This window comes from Cervus canadensis, chromosome 13 (genome assembly GCF_019320065.1).
Source record: "Cervus canadensis isolate Bull #8, Minnesota chromosome 13, ASM1932006v1, whole genome shotgun sequence".
In the NCBI taxonomy this organism is placed as follows: domain Eukaryota; kingdom Metazoa; phylum Chordata; class Mammalia; order Artiodactyla; family Cervidae; genus Cervus; species Cervus canadensis.
In genome coordinates, this window is record NC_057398.1 from 73,605,827 (window position 1) to 73,627,455 (window position 21,629).

Consider the following 21,629-nt stretch of genomic DNA (forward strand, 5'->3'; position numbering starts at 1 on the left):
AATAATATCTGTGCCAGAGGTCTTTCAGGAGTGTGCAGAGGATGAAATGAGATGATATGAGAGTGCTTTGAAAGGCCAAAACCATCAAAGTTCTGAAACATTGTTTATCAAAACACTGACTCTTTTTCCTATATGAGCAGTTCCTTAACAAGTTAATATGAGTTCCTTCTACCTTCCTATTTTCCCTAGAGTATATAGCCAAATTACCTATCCACTACTGTGAGTCTTTTGATGATGGCCTGGACACTTGAGTCTGTTTGATTTCTCCTTTATCTTCCCAATTTCTTAGCACCATTTGGTTTGGTAACAGATCCTTCTCACTTTCTATGTGTGATAGTCTCCCTGCATCCCTTGACATTCTACCATGGCAGTTAGCCTGTGAAGTTGACCAGTGCCTCCTTCTGCTTGAACTCAGGTTAAATTCATCATCTGACTTTCACATCAGTCTGTTGCCAGGGGGATTTCTGATGTCACATGTCAGTTTTATGATTACCATAATACTTAACAGGCAAAAAGTGATTGGTTGCTAGTGGAAATCCTTGGGTGAAACTCACCCAGCTTTAGTAACCATCCCAACTGCATAGACTTTAGACAACCATGTAAACAGGTAAGTGAATTAATCATTCAACTGGATTCTATTTGAATTTTTCTTCCATATGTGTGTTCCCTTTAAGCAATTGTCTACTGTCACTTGAAATTGATGAGGGCTTTTTTGGAGGTTATTTTTGGGAAGGTGGTGAAACGACAGACAGCTGTTCTTGGGAACAAGTGTCATAGGATCTGCCCAAGCTAGCTTCCAGTTTAAAAAATATCTGAGGTGCATCATTCTTTTCCTTCATAACATTAGGTCATTTACTAGTGGCCTTAAAAGTGTCAATTCAGCTTTCCAAACACACAGGAAAGAAGGAAACTTACATTTACCAAGTACCTACTATGTGCCAGAATGTGACTCTGGCCAAAGTATAGCTTTAAGGTGGAGAACTGGTAAATGAGGCGTTCTTGAACAATCCTGTTATACTTGACAATTCACAGCTTTTTCTAGCTTATATACAATGTTCTTCCTAATTGGACATTGATTGATCACCAATAAAGTTCAAAGTCATTACTTAAAATTGGTCCAGATCCTGATATGCTGAGTAATTGTCTTGAAGTTGTTTTTACTGCAATATTAAGAAGAACATGATAGAAATGAGGTATAATAAATAAAGATTTGACAAATGCATCTGTCTTTTCAGAGTTTTATTAAGTAGGTGGAAGGTCAGTTTTAGGGGATACAGGGATCAACGAAATAAAACTGATTGAACCTGAGGTTGTGCAGATTTGGAAAGCCGTATCAAGACTTGCCTAAATCTATATAAATCAATTTGTGTGCCAGAGAATGAATAGCTGACTTTTTTTCAAATGCCAATTCAGCAATTACAAAGTCTGCTGGCGGTTAATTAAAAACTACTGTCTCATTATGTTCAGAGTTAAATTACAAGTGTGAAAAGAGGACTGTCTGCAATAACTGAATGCTCTGTACTCTCTACGCTCTCGTCAGAAGGAGGGCAGGGATAAATAACTTTTATTTAACGCACTAAAAAAATCTCTCTCAGCTCTTTCATATTTAATTAACTTGTCTTCTCAGAGCTTGTGTCTTACTCAGAGCTCCTAAGCAGTGATCGAAATATTTGTTCATTTTGTGTAGAAGATTTTTCTTACATTAGTTGAGTAGAAAAGTTAGAAATAATCGAACCCCGAAGACTGGGGAAAGTGACACCCTACCAAAGCTTTGCATTGAGGCCACTAAACCCAGAAGAGATTGGTGACAGAAAAACAGCAGAAAATGGTGGGTTTTGCTTTACTGACTATGCATCTCCACAACTGGGGAGCTGGGGCTGTAAACACTTTTGTGGACTGGTAAAGTTTTAGTTCTCATTTATAGGTCTCATTTATAACTTAATGTTTTGCTATCTCAAGGATTCAACTGTCAGAAAAAAAACCAAACTTTTGTCACCATGGTGGAGGTGAAGTGTCTGAGTGATGACGAATTGCAGAATGAACTCTACAAACTCGGATTTTCACCTGGCCCAATACTACGTACGTATGTGGCAATTATTAGAGACCACTCAGTGATTACTTGTGCGCTAACTCCAAAGGCTGAAAATTATTTGTAGTGGAAGGAACATATGCAATAAAAAACATTAAAATAGAAATAGGAAAAAATTTTAAAACCCAGAAAACCATATAGAAGGAAGAGTCCAGTTCTTATTCACAGGTTAGTGAAGGGAAAGTGTTGGTATTTTACAATCATGAGAAGCTAGTTACTCTTGATTATATCACCCTGGGCTCTTTTTACATTTCTAGTGCGTGCACCGTGTTAACTGTTTGTGTACTTGTCCATATTTCCCATAGATAGGATGTACGACATTGTCAGTCTTGTTCTCCAATGTCCACAATACCTAACTCTGTGGCCAGTCCACAGAAGCCCCACCTTAAGTGCTGGTGGAACGAAAGGAGTGAGTTCAGTAGGTATGGGGTCCACCTTATTGTAAAAGCCACAATTTCCCAATAATGAAAGAATAAAAATCTAAGTTGTGTAATATTTTGAATCCAGTGAGATCACATATACAGAGTGACTAAACTGCTCTCCACATTCTTTCTCAGCTTCCACCAGAAAAGTATATGAAAAGAAGCTAGCGCAATTGTTGGTCTCAACTTCCTGTGCGCCACCCAAGAAGAATGGACCCAGAGAACTGGACAGAGCTCAGGACAACGATGACAGTGAAGGTACCATCAGAAGCTGAGCTGTAGATAACAGCTATGCACTTATTCACACCTTGTACGGTACGATTTATGCAGCCTTAAATGATATGCCAGGTGACCTGTGAAATATCCCTGTGGCCTGTTTGCACACAGAGCCAAAAAATAGGCCCCTGGGCTGCAAAAGGAATCTATTAACTCCATATCTACATTCATGCCAGTGACTCAGTGGGTGGACTGTTGGAGAAAGGACTGGTCAATTTGCACATTCTGTTACTAATCAGAGCCAACTCTGTATTTGATTTTTAAAACCAGAAGTTCCGACAGGTAATTTCCTAGTCTCCTTTGAGGTCTCAACCTCTGCTTTGCCTCAAGCAATAAATTTGACGATTATTTTCTTCAGACTAAATGATGACACGCCCATTCAGACGTAGGAACCAGATTTACCTCCCCAGAGTCCTCCTGTGCCTACTGCTTTCCTGACTCCATGCAGGTTGACCACAGCTGGTCTCTTCCAGGCCCCAGGGCGGGCAGGGAGTGGTGAACTCTGGGATCCGTGGTTTTCCTTTTCAGGGCCCCGCCCCTGTGTACAGTTCCCCTAAGGGAGTGTCCAGTTCAGGCTGAGGGGGTGGGCTTTAAGATTCCCACAGCATTCGGAGGCTTTTTTTGTTCAATAAACATTTATTAGGAGTCCTATGTGAGCCACAGTAAAATGACAGGAATTATCATTTATTGAAGGCCATCAATGCATTTCTGGCCTAATATACATTATCTCATTTATCCTTCACAATACTTAGGTGAAGTTCAGAGAGGCCAAGTAACTGGCTTAACATATAGCTCGGAAGTGGCCCCAGAAAACCAGCTCCCAATAGAATGTGCCATGAAGAGCAAGGCCCATCTGTCTTCATTATCACTACGTGTCCAGGTCCTGGAACAATACTGCACACGCAGCAGGAAGTCACTCTACACTTTTCTCACAATTTCCATTATGAGGACGAACATATGACATTTTTGTCCATGTCTGACCTACAAAAAATGGCAACTTCATATAGTTCAGATTAACAACTCGACAAACAACGTAACTACCTGGGGCCCAGAAGAATCCCCTGGGATGCCCAGTGTTGATGGTGGCGCAGACCCTGAGGCTTTCCTGAGCCTGGCATGACCTCATCTGGAAATGGCAGTGGAGTTTGGGGACAGACCTCACTGGCCCCTGAGCAGAGCAGTTAGCATGGGGGTCCCTCAGGACAAATGGCTACTGCGGAGTTTTTCTGGAGCTGGGATGTGTTCAGACTCTTGACCGAGATCTGGGGCTGCCTCTGTTCCCTGCCAGAGACAGGAGCTGAAGGGACCTGACCAGCCCTCTGATAAATGCAGTGGCAACCTAGAAGATTCCAGAGAGGAAGGCTTGTACGCTCACTGCTCATGACTGCCCAGGACTGCAGGTCAGAGCTACACAACCAAGTTGTTGTGGTCTCAAGCCAAGCCACGCTGGTTCTCAGCAGGCAGATTCTCCCCAGAGGTGCATTTATGCGAGGTCTAGGAGGGAGCTGGACCTTCGGTTTGCAAGCTCTGCTATTGCTTTGCTGTCCACCCAACACTAGCCAACTGCAGGCAATCAGGTCAGAGTAAAAGCTCTGGTTCAGTCCTACACTTGTAATGCAAGAGTCAATGGCCGGTGGGTAGTACAAGTAGAAAACCTGCTTCTCAAGGTCAGGTCTGAATTGGACATTTGAATCTGCCCACTGGAGGAGTTTCATAGACTCTGGTGGTATTAGAATGCAGGAGTTGTCATGGAATTCGTGAGGTCTTGTGGACATTCGGCCTTGGGTGTTTCACAGAAACACGCAGTCCTGGGGTGGGGTTGTAGTGGAGGAGGCAGGGCCGCACCAGACCTGAGGCTGAGCTTTAGGTCGTCCAAACAATGAGTGGATTCGGTTCTTCTCCTTCTCACTCACTGTGCTGGCATTCGGGATCTAACCTCTTCAGGGGCCTCCGTGGTGGCTCAGAGGGTAAAGCATCTGCCTGCAATGCAGGAGACCTGGGTTCCATTCCTGGGTGGGGAGATCCCCTGGAGAAGGAAATGGCAACCCACTCCAGTACTCTTACCTGGAAAACCCCATGGACAGAGAAGTCTGGTGGGCTACAGTCCGTGGAGTCTCAAAGAATGAGATACAACTGAGTGATTTCATTTTCACTTTCACTTTCACTCACTTTCACTTTTCACAACCTCTTCAAACTTCCCAGATATTTTTGACTTGGAGGACTCGTGGAAAATCCTCTGCAAGAAAACTTCTGCTGCATGTCCAACAGCACACAGTTGCTCCAAGTTGATCAAAACAATTCTCTGCCAACTGAAGCCGAGAGTTGATTAACAACCACCTTTTCTGCTCATGGCGGTTCCCCTGATTTTAAAGCCTTTATAGCACAGGTCGGGCCTTCCCTCCCCTGGGTGCTCCTTTGAATATGGGACAAATTCTGCCCTGTCTTGAGGATCAGAGGATGCATGAGGCTTACAGCCGCTTTGAAGGGGCAAAGATGAGACCAAAAACACGCCCAGATGAGCAGCCAGCTCCAGCTCTGCAGTGTGTTTTTCTGAGAGGCACACAAAGACGACCGCAGCCTCCCAGGGAGGAGTCCGCACCGTGCTCCCAGGGGAAGGCTGGTGTGTTCCACAAAGGCCAATGCAGGATCTGCCCTCAGAAGGTGAAGTGAATTTTCTTCCCCTCACAAGAGTCTTTTGCCCTGTGACTGAGAGGATTCACTCCTGTGATTGGTGTGTACTCCCTTTGCTAGCTTGTATATTCTCATGGCTGATTTTCCTTTTGTTTCCCATGATCCAGAGTTTAATGCCACTATCATTTTGAAACGAAATATCACACCCTCATCAGAAAAAAGCAAGGGACCCAAAAATGTATGTACAATTCTAATGCATAAATACTTTTACACATATGTTAAATATAGGAAAGAGCACTTTCCATGTGTCTTAGGAAAATAGCTAGTCTGCTATACTTGGTTATAATGGTAAAATCCTAGTTTTTTTAAAAGCTCACGTTAATGCAGGTATCTGTTTTGTAACAGTGTTTCCACATCCCAGCACGCGACCCAGAGTAACAGTGTCCTCCCGCCCCTCCCTGAGTAGCCACCCTCGCCCCCTCCAGCTGTCGTCCCCTGTCTGTCCTCTTGCCCGTGGTCACACACGTGCCCACAGTGAGTGTGGGCTAAGTGTGAGTTCCCACACCCTTCTCTCTCTCTGTCTCCCGGACGCCGAGGTCTGCCCTCCACCCTCATCACCACTGAGGCAAGCAGCCCGTTGTGTGGGAGTCACAGGCTTGGGGAAGCCCCGCTGGTTTAGCAGCCTTGCCTTTCCACTTGCTGGTTGTGAGACTTTAACACTCCCCGAGTGCAGTTTGGTCGCTGCGCGGGTCACACTGGGCGACTGGGAAGGGAAAGGCTCTTAGCCTTGGACCTGGAGCACCGTTAGCCCACGTAATGAACTCCAGGTCATCAACTCTAGAGACACTTTCTCAGCCTTCTGACCACTGTCCCTCCTTATTTAGAGACATCTGTTTCCTTTAGTTCAGTTCAGTTCAGTCTCTCAGTCATGTCCAACTCTTTGCGACCCCATGAATTCTCCCAGAGTTTACCCAAACTCATGTCCTTTGAGTTTTTCACACCATCCAACCACCTCATCCTCTGTTGTCCCCTTTTCCTGCCCTCAATCTTTCCCAGCATCAGGGTCTTTTCAAATGAGTCAGCTCTTTGCATTAGGTGGCCAAACTATTGGAGTTTCAGTTTCAATATCAGTCCTTCCAATGAACACCCAGGACTGATCTCCTTCAGGATGGACTGGTTGGATCTCCTTGCAGTCCAAGGGACTCTCAAGAGTCTTCTCCAACACCACAGTTCAAAAGCATCAATTCTTCGGCGCTCAGCATTCTTTATAGTCCAGCGCTCATATCCATCCATGACTACTGGAATAAACCATAGCCGTGACTAGACAGACCTTTGTTGACAAAGTGATGTCTCTGCTTTTTAATATGCTGTCTGGGTTGGTCATAACTTTTCTTCCAAGGACTAAGCATCTTTTAATTTCATGGCTGCAATCACCATCTGCAGTGATTTTGGAGCCCAAAAAAATAAAGTCAGTCACTATTTCCACTGTTTCCCCATCTATTTGCCATGAAGTGATGAGACCAGATGCCATGATCTTAGTTTTCTGAATGTTGAACTTTAAGCAAACTTTTTCACTCTCCTCGTTCACTTTCATCGAGAGGCTGTTTAATTCCTCGCTTTCTGCCATAAGGGTGGTGTCATCTGCATATCTGAGGTTATTGATATTTCTCCCAGCAATCTTGATTCCAGCCTGTGCTTCTTCCAGCCCAGTGTTTCTCATTGATGTACTCTGCATAGAAGTTAAATAAGCAGGGTGACAATATACAGCCTTGATGTACTCCTTTTCCTATTTGGAACCAGTCTGTTGGTCCATGTCCAGTTCTAACTGTTGCTTCCTGACCTGCATACAGATTTCTCAAGAAGCAGGTCAGATGGTCTGGTATTCCTGTCTCTTACAGAATTTTCAACAGTTTATTGTGATCCACACAGTCAAGGCTTTGGCATAGCCAATAAAGCAGAAATAGATGTTTTTCTGGAACTCTCTTGCTTTTTCGATAATCCAGCAGATGTTGGCAATTTAATCTCTGGTTCCTCTGCCTTTTCTAAAACCAGCTTGAACACCTGGGAGTTCACGGTTCACGTATTGCTGAAGCCTGGCTTGGAGAATTTTGAGCATTACTTTACTAGCATGTGAGATGAGTGCAATTGTGTGGTAGTGTGAGCATTCTTTGGCATTGCCTTTCTTTGGGATTGGAATGAAAACTGACCTTTTCCAGTCCTGTGACCACTGCTGAGTTTCCCAAATTTGCTGACATATTGAGTGCAGCACTTTCACAGCATCATCTTTCAGGATTTGAAAGAACTCAACTGGAATCCCATCACCTCCACTAGCTTTGTTCGTAGTGATGCTTCCTAAGGCCCACTTGATTTCACATTCCAGGATGTCTGGCTCTAGGTGAGTGATCACATCATTGTGATTATCCGGGTCATGAAGATCTTTTTTGTACAGTTCTTCTGTGTATTCTTGCCACCTCTTCTTAATATCTTCTGCTTCTGTTAGGTCCATACCATTTCTGTCCTTTATTGAGCCCATCTTGCCATGAAATGTTCCCTTGGTATCTCTTATTTTCTTGAAGAGATCTCTAGTCTTTCCCATTCTATTGTTTTCCTCTATTTCTTTGCATTGATCACTGAGGAAGGTTTTCTTATCTCTCCTTGCTATTCTTTGGAACTCTGCATTCAGACGAGTATATCTTTCCTTTTCTCCTTTGCTTTTTCCTTCTCTTCTTTTCACAGCTATTTGTAAGGCCTCCTCAGACAGTCATTTTGCTTTTTTGCATTTCTTTTTCTTGGGGATGGTTTTGCTCCCTGTCTCCTGTACAATGTCACAAACCTCCGTCCATAGTTCTTCAGGCACTCTGTCTATCAGATCTAGTCCCTTAAATCTTTTCTCACTTCCACTTTATAATCATAAGGGATTTGACTTAGGTCATACCTGAGTGGTCTAGTGGTTTTCCCACTTTCTTCAATTTAAGTATGAATTTGGCAATAAGGAGTTCACGATCTGAGCCACAGTCAGCTCCCTGCCTTGTTTTTGCTGACTGTATAGAGCTTCTCCATCTTTGGCTGCAAAGAATATAATCAGTCTGATTTTGGTGTTGACCATCTGGTGATGTCCATATGTAGAGTCTTCTCTTGTGTTGTTGGAAGAGGGTGTTTGCTATGACCAGTGCGTTCTCTTGGCAAAACTCTATTAGCCTTTGCCCTGCCTCATTCTGTACTCCAAGGCCAAATTGCCTGCCTGTTTCCTTAGATTTTGGCAGCTCTGTGCTCTCTGGGTTCCTGGTTCTGCCCTCTTCCTGTTCCGAGCTGGGTCTTTGTCTGTTGGCCCCTACAGGCGCTGGTGCCGAGGTCTGTCTTAAGCCGCTTCCCTCTCACTCCGCGTCATAGTATATGTGCTGCTGAAGCGAGCACTCACTCCGTGTCTTTCCCCTTTCCGTCTCTTCCCCTCCCGCCTCTCTCTGGGGTGTCTCTACATGGCCTGTACAGAGAACCCTCTCCTAGGCTTGGGTCTGCATATCCAGCTGCCTCCTGTCCTGGAGAGCTCCTTCCTTCTCCTTCTTCTCCCCTTCCTTCCTTCCCCATTTCTCGCATTCACCCAACAAATATTTGTCATCTTGGACATTTCACAGTTCAGACAGATGTGTTTATACTTCCCCCTTCAGCTCATTCTCACTCACCCCAACCTCCATCTGTGGCCTCTGCTTATTCTGATCGCTTCACTGCCTTCCCACTGTTCACGCTCAAAACCTCTGAGTTACCGTGGGATGTTCACAGTCCTCAGCTTCCTATATAACACATCATCGCCAAGTCCCATGGATTAGAACTATGAGTTTTGTTTTGTTTTTAATTATCCCTCCTTCTCTCTCCACTGCTGCTATGTTGGTTTGCATTCATCTACTTTTTAAAAAATTTTGAACAATTGCAAAATCTTCCTAACTGGCCTCTTCCTCCAACTTTACCCAAGTCAGGTTCAAATCTACCAGTAGAAATTAAATCATACTACTAATTTGCCTGGAGACTTTAGAACAAGATGCAGGCTTACTCTACACTATGAGGAGACACCAGTGTCTCCAGTAACTTAATCTCCCTCATCATCAGACTCAACCATAATTCCTTGTTTCTGCACCTCTCACACTTTCTTTCCACAGGCCTTTGCCTCAACTGTTCTTTTTGCATGAATTCCTTTCATTTTCCCACCTGCTCCCCATTTTTCTTCCTGTTAAAATCCTGTGATGACTTAAGGAACATCTCAAAGGCCAATGCAGTGTATCCCTGATGCCTTATGTCCCCTTCAGGGGTTGTCACAGGCTCTTGGAGCACAAACCTCACCTCATCAAATCTACCAAACAGTTCTGTTGACAAATAGGTAAGTTTACCAATGTGATCTAGTATGTAAACTACTTGCTGAGTTTAAATACCAAATGAAAAACAGCCCCCATGTAAACACTCCTGCAGTACACTATAGCTTTAACTTCCCATTGAAACATAATTCAAATTTGATGAAGGAATTCTGATATCTTACAAATTTTCTAAAAGGATTTTTAAATTCTTCTAAATGGCTCATTAAAGGAATCCTTTCCATTCAGTAAACCTTATTTCCACAGAAAAGCCTTTTGTATAGTTCCTGCAAAGACATTTACAGGAAAAATAGCAGTCTGAGTATTTAAAATGCATCAGGTGGGACCAATGTCCTTCAGGCTTTGCTCTACGGAAACCCAAAATAAAACACATCAATATTTTGAATTAGCAATAGAATTTAATAGAAAGTTTGTGATGGCATAAGATGTTTTGATCTGAAGGATTTATATAATCCATTTCGATTCTCAGAAGTGCCCCAAGACATCTTTTCAACTTTAAGTCTGAAAGTAAATGTAAATAAGCACTTAAATTTCCATGTAAAAGGTGGTAGAAAGTGTGTTTATTGAGACACTTGTCGAACACCATAGACTTTAATTACTTAAAAGCAATGGTCTGTATCTAATATTCCTCTAAGTACCTGCAAGGGTAGTGTTTACATTTCTCTGAAACACCAGTGAACACACATTTCCCTCTTATTTTAGTAGATTTCTAGTGGAATACAAACCACTTGGAGATTTGGATTGTGTCATTTTCTGGATACTTTTTAATACTATATGTGTATGTGTTTTATCAAGTCACATATATGGCCCATTTGATTTGGTAATTAAGACTACCAGCAAAGCCAGGTGAACATTTTTAATTGAGTTTTTTCCGTCAGATAGACTCCAGACACAGTTTATGCTTCCACTGATGGAGGAAGGAGTTAAGCCAATCTGTATAACTCAGGCTCTAAGTCCCCTTCTCCCAAAGAGCGAAAAATAGTGTTTGGGTGGAAGTAGGGCAGCAGATGTTCAAGCTGGTTTTAGAAAAGGCAGAGGAACCAGAGATCAAATTGCCAATATCCGCTGGATCATTGAAAAAGCAAAAGAGTTCCAGAAAAACATATATTTCTGCTTTATTGACTATGCCAAAGCCTTCGACTGTGTGGATCACAATAAACTGTGGAAAATTCTGAAAGAGACAGGAATACCAGACCACCTGACCTGCCTCTTGAGAAACCTGTATGCAGGTTAGGAAGCAACAGTTAGAACTGGACATGGAACAACAGACTGGTTCCAAATAGGAAAAGGAGTACATCAAGGCTGTATATTGTCACCCTGCTTATTTAACTTATATGCAGAGTACATCATGAGAAATGCTGGGCTGGAGGAAGCACAAGCTGGAATCAAGACTGCCAGGAGAAATATCAATAACTGAGATATGCAGATGACATCACCCTTATGGCAGAAAGTCAAGAGGAACTAAAAAGCCTCTTGATGAAAGTGAACGAGGAGAGTGAAAAAGTTTGCTTAAAGTTCAACATTCAGAAAACTAAGATCATGGCATCTGGTCTCATCACTTCATGGCAAATAGACAGGGAAACAGTGGAAACAGTGGCTGACTTTATTTTTTGGGGCTCCAAAATCACTGCGGATGGTGATTGCAGCCATGAAATTAAAAGACGCTTACTGCTTGGAAGGAAAGTTATGACCAACCTAGATAGCGTATTAAAAAGCAGAGACATTACTTTGCCAGCAAAGGTCCGTCTGGTCAAGGCTGTGGTTTTTCCAGCGGTCATGTATGGATGTGAGAGTTAGACTGTTAAGAAAGCTGAGCACCAAAGAATTGATGCTTTTGAACTGTGGTGTTGGAGAAGGCCCTTGAGAGTCCCTTGGACTGCAAGGAGATCCAACCAGTCCATCCTGAAGGAGATCAGTCCTGGGTGTTCATTGGAAGGACTGATGCTGAAGCTGAAACTCCAGTACTTTGGCCACCTGATGTGAATGAGTTGACTCATTGGAAAAGACTCTGATGCTGGGAGGGATTGGGGGCTGGAAGAGAAGGGGATGACAGAGAATGAGATGGCTGGATGGCATCACCGACTTGATGGGCATGAGTTTGAGTAAACTCCGGGGGTTGGTGATAGACAGGGAGGCCTGGCGTGCTGCGATTCACGGGGTCGCAAAGAGTAGGACACGACTGAGCGACTGAACTGAACTGAACTGAGGGAGGCAACACAATCTACAGCACTGAGGTTGCATAAAGTAGGGTTTGAGTAGGGTGACTATAAAATTTATTATCCCTAACAGGATGCTTTTGAGAATGAAACCAGAAGGGATGCTGAAATAGCAGGAGTAAAAACAGGGCTGTTCTGGCAAAACAGGGCATATGGTCACCCTTGGGTTTGGGAGTGGTTCCAAAGGGTGACGTGTTTGTGCATGCACGCGTCTGGCGGGTGGGACGGCTGCCGTTTGCAACACCCAGAAGGCAGCTGGCCCTGGAAGGTATGTGCTCCTGGTCCCATCTGGGTGTCTCCTTATTCTCTCCCAGACAGAGTGTGCTCTTTTCGGCCAGAATCCCTGTTCATTCTGCTCTCCCAGCCTGGAATGCCTTCTTCTCATCTTGCCGCCTATCCTATACGACATTCCACCACAAGTTTCTCCTAATGTGTTCTGTGGGTCTGGTTCTAGGAATCTGCCTTTTCAATCAACACCTACTGCCACCCTCTGCCCAGGAGTGTTCCAGGCCATCAGCTTTTGAGGGTGAAAAACTGTATCTGAGTCCTCTGTTTAATTCAATGCCAGGCATGTGTGGGTTGGGGCAGTTATCAGTCCCTGTGGCTGAACGGAAGGGAAGCTTCGCCCTGCACTAACAACGATAATCTGGCTTTCTGACTTCCTCGTCTGTGCCATCTCCTGGACATACCTTAATGCAGTCTCTTGAGAGACAATGCTTAGGTCAGAGCAAATTAATGACCATCCGGGAAATCGTGACAACAGAGCTCCCACCGGCTCTCAGTGTGTGAGTTAGTGACTATTTATGGTTCTTAACTGTATATAGCGTATATACAGTTATACACCCTATATATAGGGTGTTGTGCTAGACCTTCTTCAGGAAGAAAATAGGTGCAAAAGGAGCCATAGTTTCTGCCTTGCAGAAATTTAAATAGAGCTCCAAAAACAAAGAACATGTATATAAAAATATGGACTCTACCACCCAGGTTCATATCCCAGTTCTGCCACTAACTTGGACAAGACACTTGGCTTTTCTGTGTCTTCACTTTTTCATCCATAAATATGGATGATAATAATCTCAACTTCTTAGAATTTTGTAAGGATTAAGTTGGAGTGGGTAAAATAGAGAAGTTATGGCATATAATGAGTTATATAAGTACAAAGAAATAATATTCTTATCATTGATATTATATAAAAAGCATGATATTTCATTATCTGCGGTACAAAGCAATATACTTAGTGAAAAATAATATAATGGAGACGGAATCTTCAGTATTGAACTCCCAAGTGCCATAGAATGTGATTTACAGTAGCCTACAGGTGGGTGACGCTAGTGGTAAAGAACCTGCCTGCCAACGCAGGAGGCTCAGGAGTCGTGGGTTGGATCCCTGGGTCCACAAGATCCCTTGGAGAAGAACAAGGCAACTCACTCCAGTACTCCTGCCTGGAGAATCCCATGGACAGAGGAGCCTGGCAGACTAGAGTCCATAGCGTCGCAAAGAACAGGCATGACTGAAGTGACTTATCACATCACACACAAATGTATTTATATAGTTAAATATACAGATATAATTAAAGATTGCTCTCTGTGAGTGCTGTGTGTTGAATGAGGCAGATCAAACTTTTTTAAAAAATGTTATATGTGCTCTCTCAGTACATAGGATTCTCAATCTTAGGTTTAAATCTATCCCCTGCTTCTTTAAACATTTTTTGAATAATTTATTTTGAGATAAGTTGAAACTTGGGGAAAGTTGCAAGAATAGTATTGGGTTAGCCAAAAAGTTCATCTGGATTTTTCCATTACGTCTTACAGAAAGACCCAAAATAACTTTCTGACCAACTCAATAGAATTCCCATATCCCAGAAAATCCAAGGGTTACCTTTTACCACGTTTAAAAAAATTGAACTATAGTTGATTTACAATGTTGGTTAGTTTTAGTGATTTAGTTTTTGTATATATATGATATATATGTTCCTTCTCCTTATAGGTTATTACAAAATATTGAGTATAGTTCCCTATGCTATATAGTAGGCCCTTATTTTGTGTGTGTGTGCACATATGTGCATGCGTGTGCATGCGTGTATCCCACCATTATGTCTTTCTGAACCACTAAAAGCAAACAGTAGTCATACAGCCCCTCAGTTCTCCAGCATGTATTCTGCCTACCCCTACGGGATTCTTTCCCACATAACCATTGTATAACACTCCAAATAAGGAAATGCACATTAATTCAATGCTACCATCCAGTGTTCAGACCCCATTCAGATTTCACCAACTGTTCCCATTATGTCTTCTGGTTTCTGGCCCAAGGCCAATCCAGGAACACGTGTTGCCTGTAGTTGTCAAGTCTTTTCAGCTTCCTTCAGTCTGAAACAACAGTGCCTCGGTCTTTCCCTGTCAAATGTCCCTGACTGTTTTAAGGAGGACAGGCCTTTCATTTTGCAGGGTGATTTTTCTTTTGATTTTCATTCAGGCCGTGTATCCGGGCAGGAATCCCTCAGAAATGGTGTGCTCTTGTCATTCTGTCCCACTGCTGGTAAATGCTAACCTTAATCACCTGGAAAAGTTGGTGTCTGTCAGGTCCCTCCATAAAGCTATCATTTCTCTCTTTGGAATTGAACAAAGTTTTGAGGGAAAATATTCTGAAATGATACCTCATCAAACCCAGTATTCATTAGCCCAGTACTCAGAAATGACTGCCTAATTCAACTTCCATCATCAGGATGGCCCATTGAAAGTTTCTATTTCTATTATTTCTTCCACGTTTAGTAGTTGGTATTTTACTATAAGGAAGACTTTCCCTTCACCCTCATTTGTTTATTTGTTGGTTGGTTTGGCTTCTCTGCTGGCTCAGATGGTAAAGAATCTGCCTGCCATTGCAGGAAACGTGGGTTCGATCCCTGGGTTGGGAAGGTCCCTTGGAGAAGGAAATGTCAACCCACTCCAGTATTCTTGTCTGGGAAATCCCGTGGACAGAGGAGTCCAGTGGGCTACAGCCTATGGAGTTGCAAAGAGTCAGACATGACTTAGTGACTAAATAACAAGAAGTGGTGACTAATATCCCACATGCAGTGCAGTGAAAACAGTACAAAACAAAAACAGAAAAAGACATGGATACTGTGTCTTTTTGACATGTGCTCATCATTCCTTGAGCACGTCCTTAACTTCCGAAACTAACAAGATGTTTCAGACCCATCTTGTGCTTTTCTGCCCCAGGAATGCTGGCTTCTTTTACTGCGGAATGATATTCAGAAACCAAGACCTTCGGTGAGCTCACTGTTACTGGGGAGTCATTGCTTCTAGGCCCTCTCAGTGGACAGAGTTAGAAAATGTTTGTTTCTATGTACACATAGGCATATGCATCAATCACTATTTTTATATCTCTATATACGTACATTTTTAAAGTATGAGTCCATATTGGCTTTCGATTACAATCCAGCATTGCAGTGTTCTAACCTTTCTTCTTTCTGTGTTTGTAAGTCACTGCTCTGACAGGGAGAAACCTGCCTTCCATTATCCTCAGTGTATTTACCTTTTTGTTCAATTTTCTAATTCTCTCAGCATAAGCAATTTCACAGTCGTAATAGCCAGCTCCTTGTCTGCACAGCCCCCATCACTACTTCCTTGACCCCTGGACATGCCAACACCTCCATGGGGCCCTCCACTCACGGCCTTTCTGTCCTGGGACAGAGGCACACAGAGCCTCCAGGCTGTTCTCTCCCCGTCGGCTCCTGTCCTCCACCCATCAGGTACCCCCAGAGGGCTGTGTGTGAAGCCCCCTGCTCCATGTCCTCGACCTTCAGGCAGGCTGGCACTCTGAGTCCTTGTCCCCTCTTCTGGTCTTCCAGTGCAGAACACACTGGCAATCCGGGGAAGGAAAAGGAAAGGAGAGAAAGCTTCGTGTCTTTTCCATTTCTGATTCTGAGATCGTTTCAGTGTCTTTGTGCCAGGACTTTCATAGGATTTTTTACTCTCTGTGTCTCAATTGCTATTGTTGCTGATAATATGCCTCGTAGGCCTGTAATTATCACGTACAGAGCCTACCCCAAGCTCTGCAAACAGAAGACCCTGTATACCTAGGGAATATACTACTCTTAAGACTGCCATTAAGTGTGTGGTTTGAGTTGCATGTAAAGATTTTAGGAGACCTGATGTTAAACATCTCTATAGTAGTTTCTTAATTAATTGAGAAACATCCTTATTCCCAATAATGGTCGTATATTCAGTTGAGTCAAAGTGAAGAGTAAATTGCATATTCTATAACTACTTAATAAGCCCTTTGTTCTTACCTATGACATGTGCTAATGGGAGCTAAATGCCATCTTTACAGGGAATGTAATTTAACATTGTTCTGCTAAAAATACTGACCTCCCGGTAGATATGCTTAATAATCAATGTGCCTTTATTGTATTTTTTTTGCCTTTATCTTATTGGTTACATGTTGGTTCTTTCTATGTAGTAAAACTCAGTTTTTGAAATACAAGAGCAGCAGGAAGAGATAGTGAAACCAAACTCTGATTATAGTGATTCTAAGCTGATAATAAAAATAAACATTTATTTTCATAAAACAGAATTATGAGCAGTGGTGATCTTTTTCTGTAGGAAAAATATGTATTTGTTTAGGATGTACATCTTTCCATTCCCTTTCATCTAAGAATATAACCACACTGACTTTAACTAATTTATAATTTGCCTTATGAGTTTAGTTATGTGTATCCATTTGGGGGATAGGAATTTCTCACATGAGGACCCATGAGTTATTTTAATTTCTTGGGACTTGGTAGGGCTTTGTGAGCACCAGGAACTATTCATCACAATTCATGAGTCTAAGCATGATTTACTAGAGATAGCTACTGATTATGGAATTTCCTATCTGAAAGGCTTCTTGGAGGAGGCTATATGGTTCATCTTATAGATGAAGTAACAAGCAGAGAGGAGATATGACTTGCCCAACCCACACAGCGTTAGAAGAAAAGTTGGAATAGAATTCCAGCCTCCCAATTTCCATTCTATTGCCCTTTCCAGTATATCAAGCTTTCAAAGGGGCGGAAAAACAACCAGGCACCTGAGTGGTGAAACAGCTCCCCCCAGTGTCTCTTTTGTTTGTATCGCAGAAGGACTCCATGTTCACCCGTGGAAGCAAAGGCTTTCTTTGTAAAGAGAGGCGCTTGTCATCCATCCTTCCATTCACTCATTAAACCATGCTACAGAAATCAGGAGAGTTGAAATGGGCTGACGTATATGCAGATGGGTACCCAGAACTTTCCCAAATGGACAAGAAAATTCAAACCTGAAAAACTTTTTTTGACATTTTATTATAACGTATCTTATGCATCTGAAAAGGTATGGAGAATCACATGAGTAGTTAGAGTCCCACTCCAGAGATTAAAAAATAATCATTTCCAATTCAGTTGAAGACCCCAGTGTATCCCTCCCTGACTGTATTCCCTTCCTACCTTTCCCCAAGGTAGTCACTACCCTGAATTTTCTACCTTTCATTCTTTTCCTTTTCTTTACAGTATCCACAAACTTCAGTTTCTCATAATTTTGGATTTTATTTAGGTTACATCACAATGTAAGTATTCTGTGGTGGTGGTTTAGTCCCTGAGTCGTGTGCCACTCTTTGTGACCCCACGGGCTGTAGCCCACCAGGCTCCTGTCCATGAGATCTCCTAGGCAAGAATACTGGAGTGGGTTGCCATTTCCATCTCCAGGGGATCTTCCCAACCCAGGGGTTGAAAGCATGTCTCCTTCATTGCAGGTGGATTCTTTACCACTGAGCCACCTGGGAAGCCCAAGTATTCTTCTGCAACTTTCCTTTATCATTCCGTATTATGCTGTGAGCTTCACTCAATATCTGTTGCTCTAGTTCATTTTTACTGCTATACAGTTATTATGAAAATATATCTATTCATTCTTTATTTGTTGGGCTTTTCAGATCATTTCCAAGCTTTTCTAATACAATCAGTGCTGCCACAAACACTGGGGCACATGACCCATTGTGTACATGCACAAGAAATTTTTTCTGATTGAATGAATATACCGAGAAGTGGACCTGCTCCACTAGTAGTGGAATCGAAGGAAATATCTCTCTTCAACTTAAGAGACCATGCTAAGTGGTTCTATAAAGTAGCTGCAACATTTTACACTCCTACCAGCAGTATGTTAAGAGCTCCATTCTTCTAAATCTTCTTCAAAGTGTAGTATTGACAAATTTAATTTTTGTCAGTGTAGTGGGTGGAAGATGGTATTTCATTACAACTGTAATTTGTATTTTTCTTATTGCAAGTTGAGCATCTTTACACTTGTGTAGTGGGTCATTTGTGTTTTCTCATCTGTGAGATGCCTGTTCATGTCTCTTGCCCATTTTTTTCTATTAGATTGTTTACCTTTTTCTTGTTGCTTTGTAAGAAATCTTTGTATATTTTAGATGCTAATCCTTTGTCAGTCATTAAGTGTAGAATGTATCTTCTAGTAGTTTGAGATTTTTCTCTCTTTTTTGTGAGACAAGTATGTTTGCAGTAGTTTTAGGTTCACGGCAAAATTGAGAGGAAGATAGAGATTTCCCATGTAACTCCTGCCCCTTGACATGGATGGCCTCTCCCATTACTAACATTCCCCATCGGTAGGTTTGTCTTCTTACTCTTTTCTTGGCGTCTTTTAAGAAATGATTTCAAACTTAACAGAAAGTTTCCAACAAAGAGTTTTTGTCTATTGGAGTTCCGGTTTGATGGTGAGTTCCTTCACCTAGAAATACCAAGTCTCAATGTTTTACCACATTTGTGTTAAAATTTTATCTGTTCAGTTCAGTTCATTTAGTTCAGTTGCTCAGTATTGTCTGACTCTTTGTGACCCCATGAACCTCAGCATGCCAGGCCTCCCTGTCCATTACCAAATCCCGGAGTTCACCCAAACCCATGTCCATCAAGTCGGTGATGCCATCCAGCCATCTCATCCTCTGTTGTTCTCTTCTCCTCCTCAATCTTCCCCAGCATCAGGGTCTTTTCAAATGAGTCAGCTCTTTTCATCAGGTGGCCAAAGTATTGGAGTTTCAGCTTCAGCATCAGTCCTTCCAATGAACACCCAAGACTGATCTCCTTCAGGATGGACTGGTTGGATCTCCTTGCAGTCCAAGGGACTCTCAAGAGTCTTCTCTAACACCACAGTTCAAAAGCATCAATTCTTCAGCGCTCAGCTTTCTTTATAGTCCAACTCTCATATCCATACATGACTACTGGAAAAACCATAGCCTTGACTAGATGGTCCTTTGTTGGCAAAGTAATGTCTCTGCTTTTTAATATGCTGTCTAGGTTGGTCATAACTTTCCTTCCAAGGAGTAAGCGTCTTTTAATTTCATGGCTGCAATCACCATCTGCAGTGATTTTGGAGCCCAAAAAAATAAAGTCAGTCACTATTTCCACTGTTTCCCCATCTATTTGCCATGAAGTGATGAGACCAGATGCCATGATCTTAGTTTTCTGAATGTTGAGCTTTAAGCCAACTTTTTCACTCTCCTCTTTCACTTTCATCATGAGGCTCTTTAATTCTTCTTCACTTTCTGCCATCAGGGTGGTGTCATCTGCATATCTGAGGTTATTGATATTTCTCCCAGAAATCTTGATTCCAGCTTGTGCTTCCTCCAGCCCAGCATTTCTCATGATGTACTCTGCATAGAAGTTAAATAAGCAGGGTGACAATATACAGCCTTGATGTACTCCTTTTCCTATTTGGAACCAGTCTCTGTTGTTCCATATCCAGTTCTAACTGTTGCTTCCTGACCTGCATACAGGTTTCTCAAGAGGCAGGTCAGGTGGTCTGGTATTCCCATCTCCTTCAGAATTTTCCACAGTTTATTGTGATCCACACAGTCAAAGGCTTTTGCATAGTCAATAAAGCAGAAATAGATGTTTTTCTGGAACTCTCCTGCTTTTTCGATGATCCAGAGGATGTTAGCATTTTGATCTCTGGTTCCTCTGCCTTTTCTAAAACCAGCTTGAACATCTGGAAGTTCACGTTTCACATATTGCTGAAGCCTGGCTTGGAGAATTTTAGGCATTACTTTACTAGCATGTGAGATGGGTGCAATTGTGCGGTAGTTTGAGCATTCTTTGGCATTGCCTTTCTTTGGGATTGGAATGAAAACTGACCTTTTCCAGTCCTGTGGCCACTGCTGAGTTTTCCAGATTTGCTGGCATATTGAGTGCAGCACTTTCACAGCATCATCTTTTAGGATTTGAAATAGCTCAACTGGAATTCCATCACCTCCACTAGCTTTGTTCATATATTACTGTTTCTCAGACTAGACTGTAGACATTATGACTTTTTACTCCCTCCCCAAAACTTTATTATGTATTTTCTTAGATGAAAGACATAAAGGCAGGAGTCCCCAGCCTCCTGTTAGCAACCAGGCTGTACAGTAGAAGCTGAGTGGTGGGCAGCTGAAGATCTTCATCTGCATTTGCAGCCACTCCCAATGCTCTCCTGCCACCCCGGGTGGGGCCGGCTAGCTGCAGGAACACAAGCTCTGGGCTCCTACTGCTCTGCATTATGGTGAGCTGTCTAATTATCCCATTACATATCGCAATGTGATAACAACAGAAATAAAGCACTTCCCTCCCTCCCCAGTCTCTACAAAAGTGGTCCCTGGTGCCAAAAAGACTGGGGACCACAGCATAGAGACATTCACAGTACAATGACAGGAGTCAGACGTTTTTAAAAACTGAGGTTAAATTCACACAATGCAAAATTTACTCTTTTAAAATGAACAATGGCATTTAGAACGTTCATAATGCTGTGAAACCACTACCTCTATCTAATTTCAAAATATTTTCATCAGCGCAAAATAAAACTCAGTACCCAGTGGCCAGTTATTCCCCACCCTGTTCCTAACAATGACTTATATGCTTTCTGTTTCAATGAATTTACTTCCAGATTTTTCATATGAATGGGGTCACTTAGTATGTGATGTTTTGTGACTGACTTCTTTCACTTAGCATAAGGTTTTCAAGGTTCATCCATGCTGTAGCAGGTATCTGTATCTTTTATGACTGAATACTAGTCCATTGTATGTGAGTGAAGCGAAAGTCACTCAGTCATGTCCGACTCTTTGCGACCCCGTGGCCTATACAGTCCACGGAATTTTCCAGGCCAGAATACTGGAGTGGGTTGCCTTTCCCTTCTCCAGGGGATCTTCCCAACCCAGAGATCGAACCCAGGTCTCCCGCTTTGCAGGTGGATTCTTTACCAACTGAGCTACCAGGGAAGCTCATTGTGTAGATATACCACAATTTTTTTATTCATTCATTCATTGAAGAACATTTGGATAGTGCTACCTTGAATATTCACATACAAATAGTTGAGGGCCTGTTTTCAGTTCTTTTGGGTACATAACTAGGAGTGAAATTGCTGGGTTGTATGGTAATGGCTGCAGCATTTTCCTACTACCCATGTATGAGAGTTCCTATTTCTCATATCCTTGTCACCTCTCCTTATTCCAATCCAAGTTTTTTAACGGCCATCTGGTGGGTGTAGAATCTCATTGCGGTCTTGATTTGCATTTTTCCTTAATGATTAGTGATGCTAAACCATCTTCTCAAGTGTCTATTTCCCTTTTGTGTATCTTCTTTCGAGAAATG

General features: G+C 42.5%; 1 protein-coding gene across 1 annotated transcript in view; it reads left to right on the forward strand.

Annotated features, from left to right (window-relative positions):
- The first annotated feature begins 592 nt into the window (after window positions 1-592).
- LEMD1 (LEM domain containing 1) overlaps window positions 593-21,629 on the forward strand; it is a 30,845-nt gene continuing 9,808 nt past the window's right edge. The window contains exons 1-4 of the mRNA XM_043484676.1: window positions 593-607; window positions 1,960-2,079; window positions 2,647-2,769; window positions 5,586-5,656. Of these exons, the coding sequence (XP_043340611.1) occupies window positions 1,998-2,079; window positions 2,647-2,769; window positions 5,586-5,656 (276 nt within the window). The 5' untranslated portion in view covers window positions 593-607; window positions 1,960-1,997. The remainder of the gene's footprint in view (window positions 608-1,959; window positions 2,080-2,646; window positions 2,770-5,585; window positions 5,657-21,629) is intronic.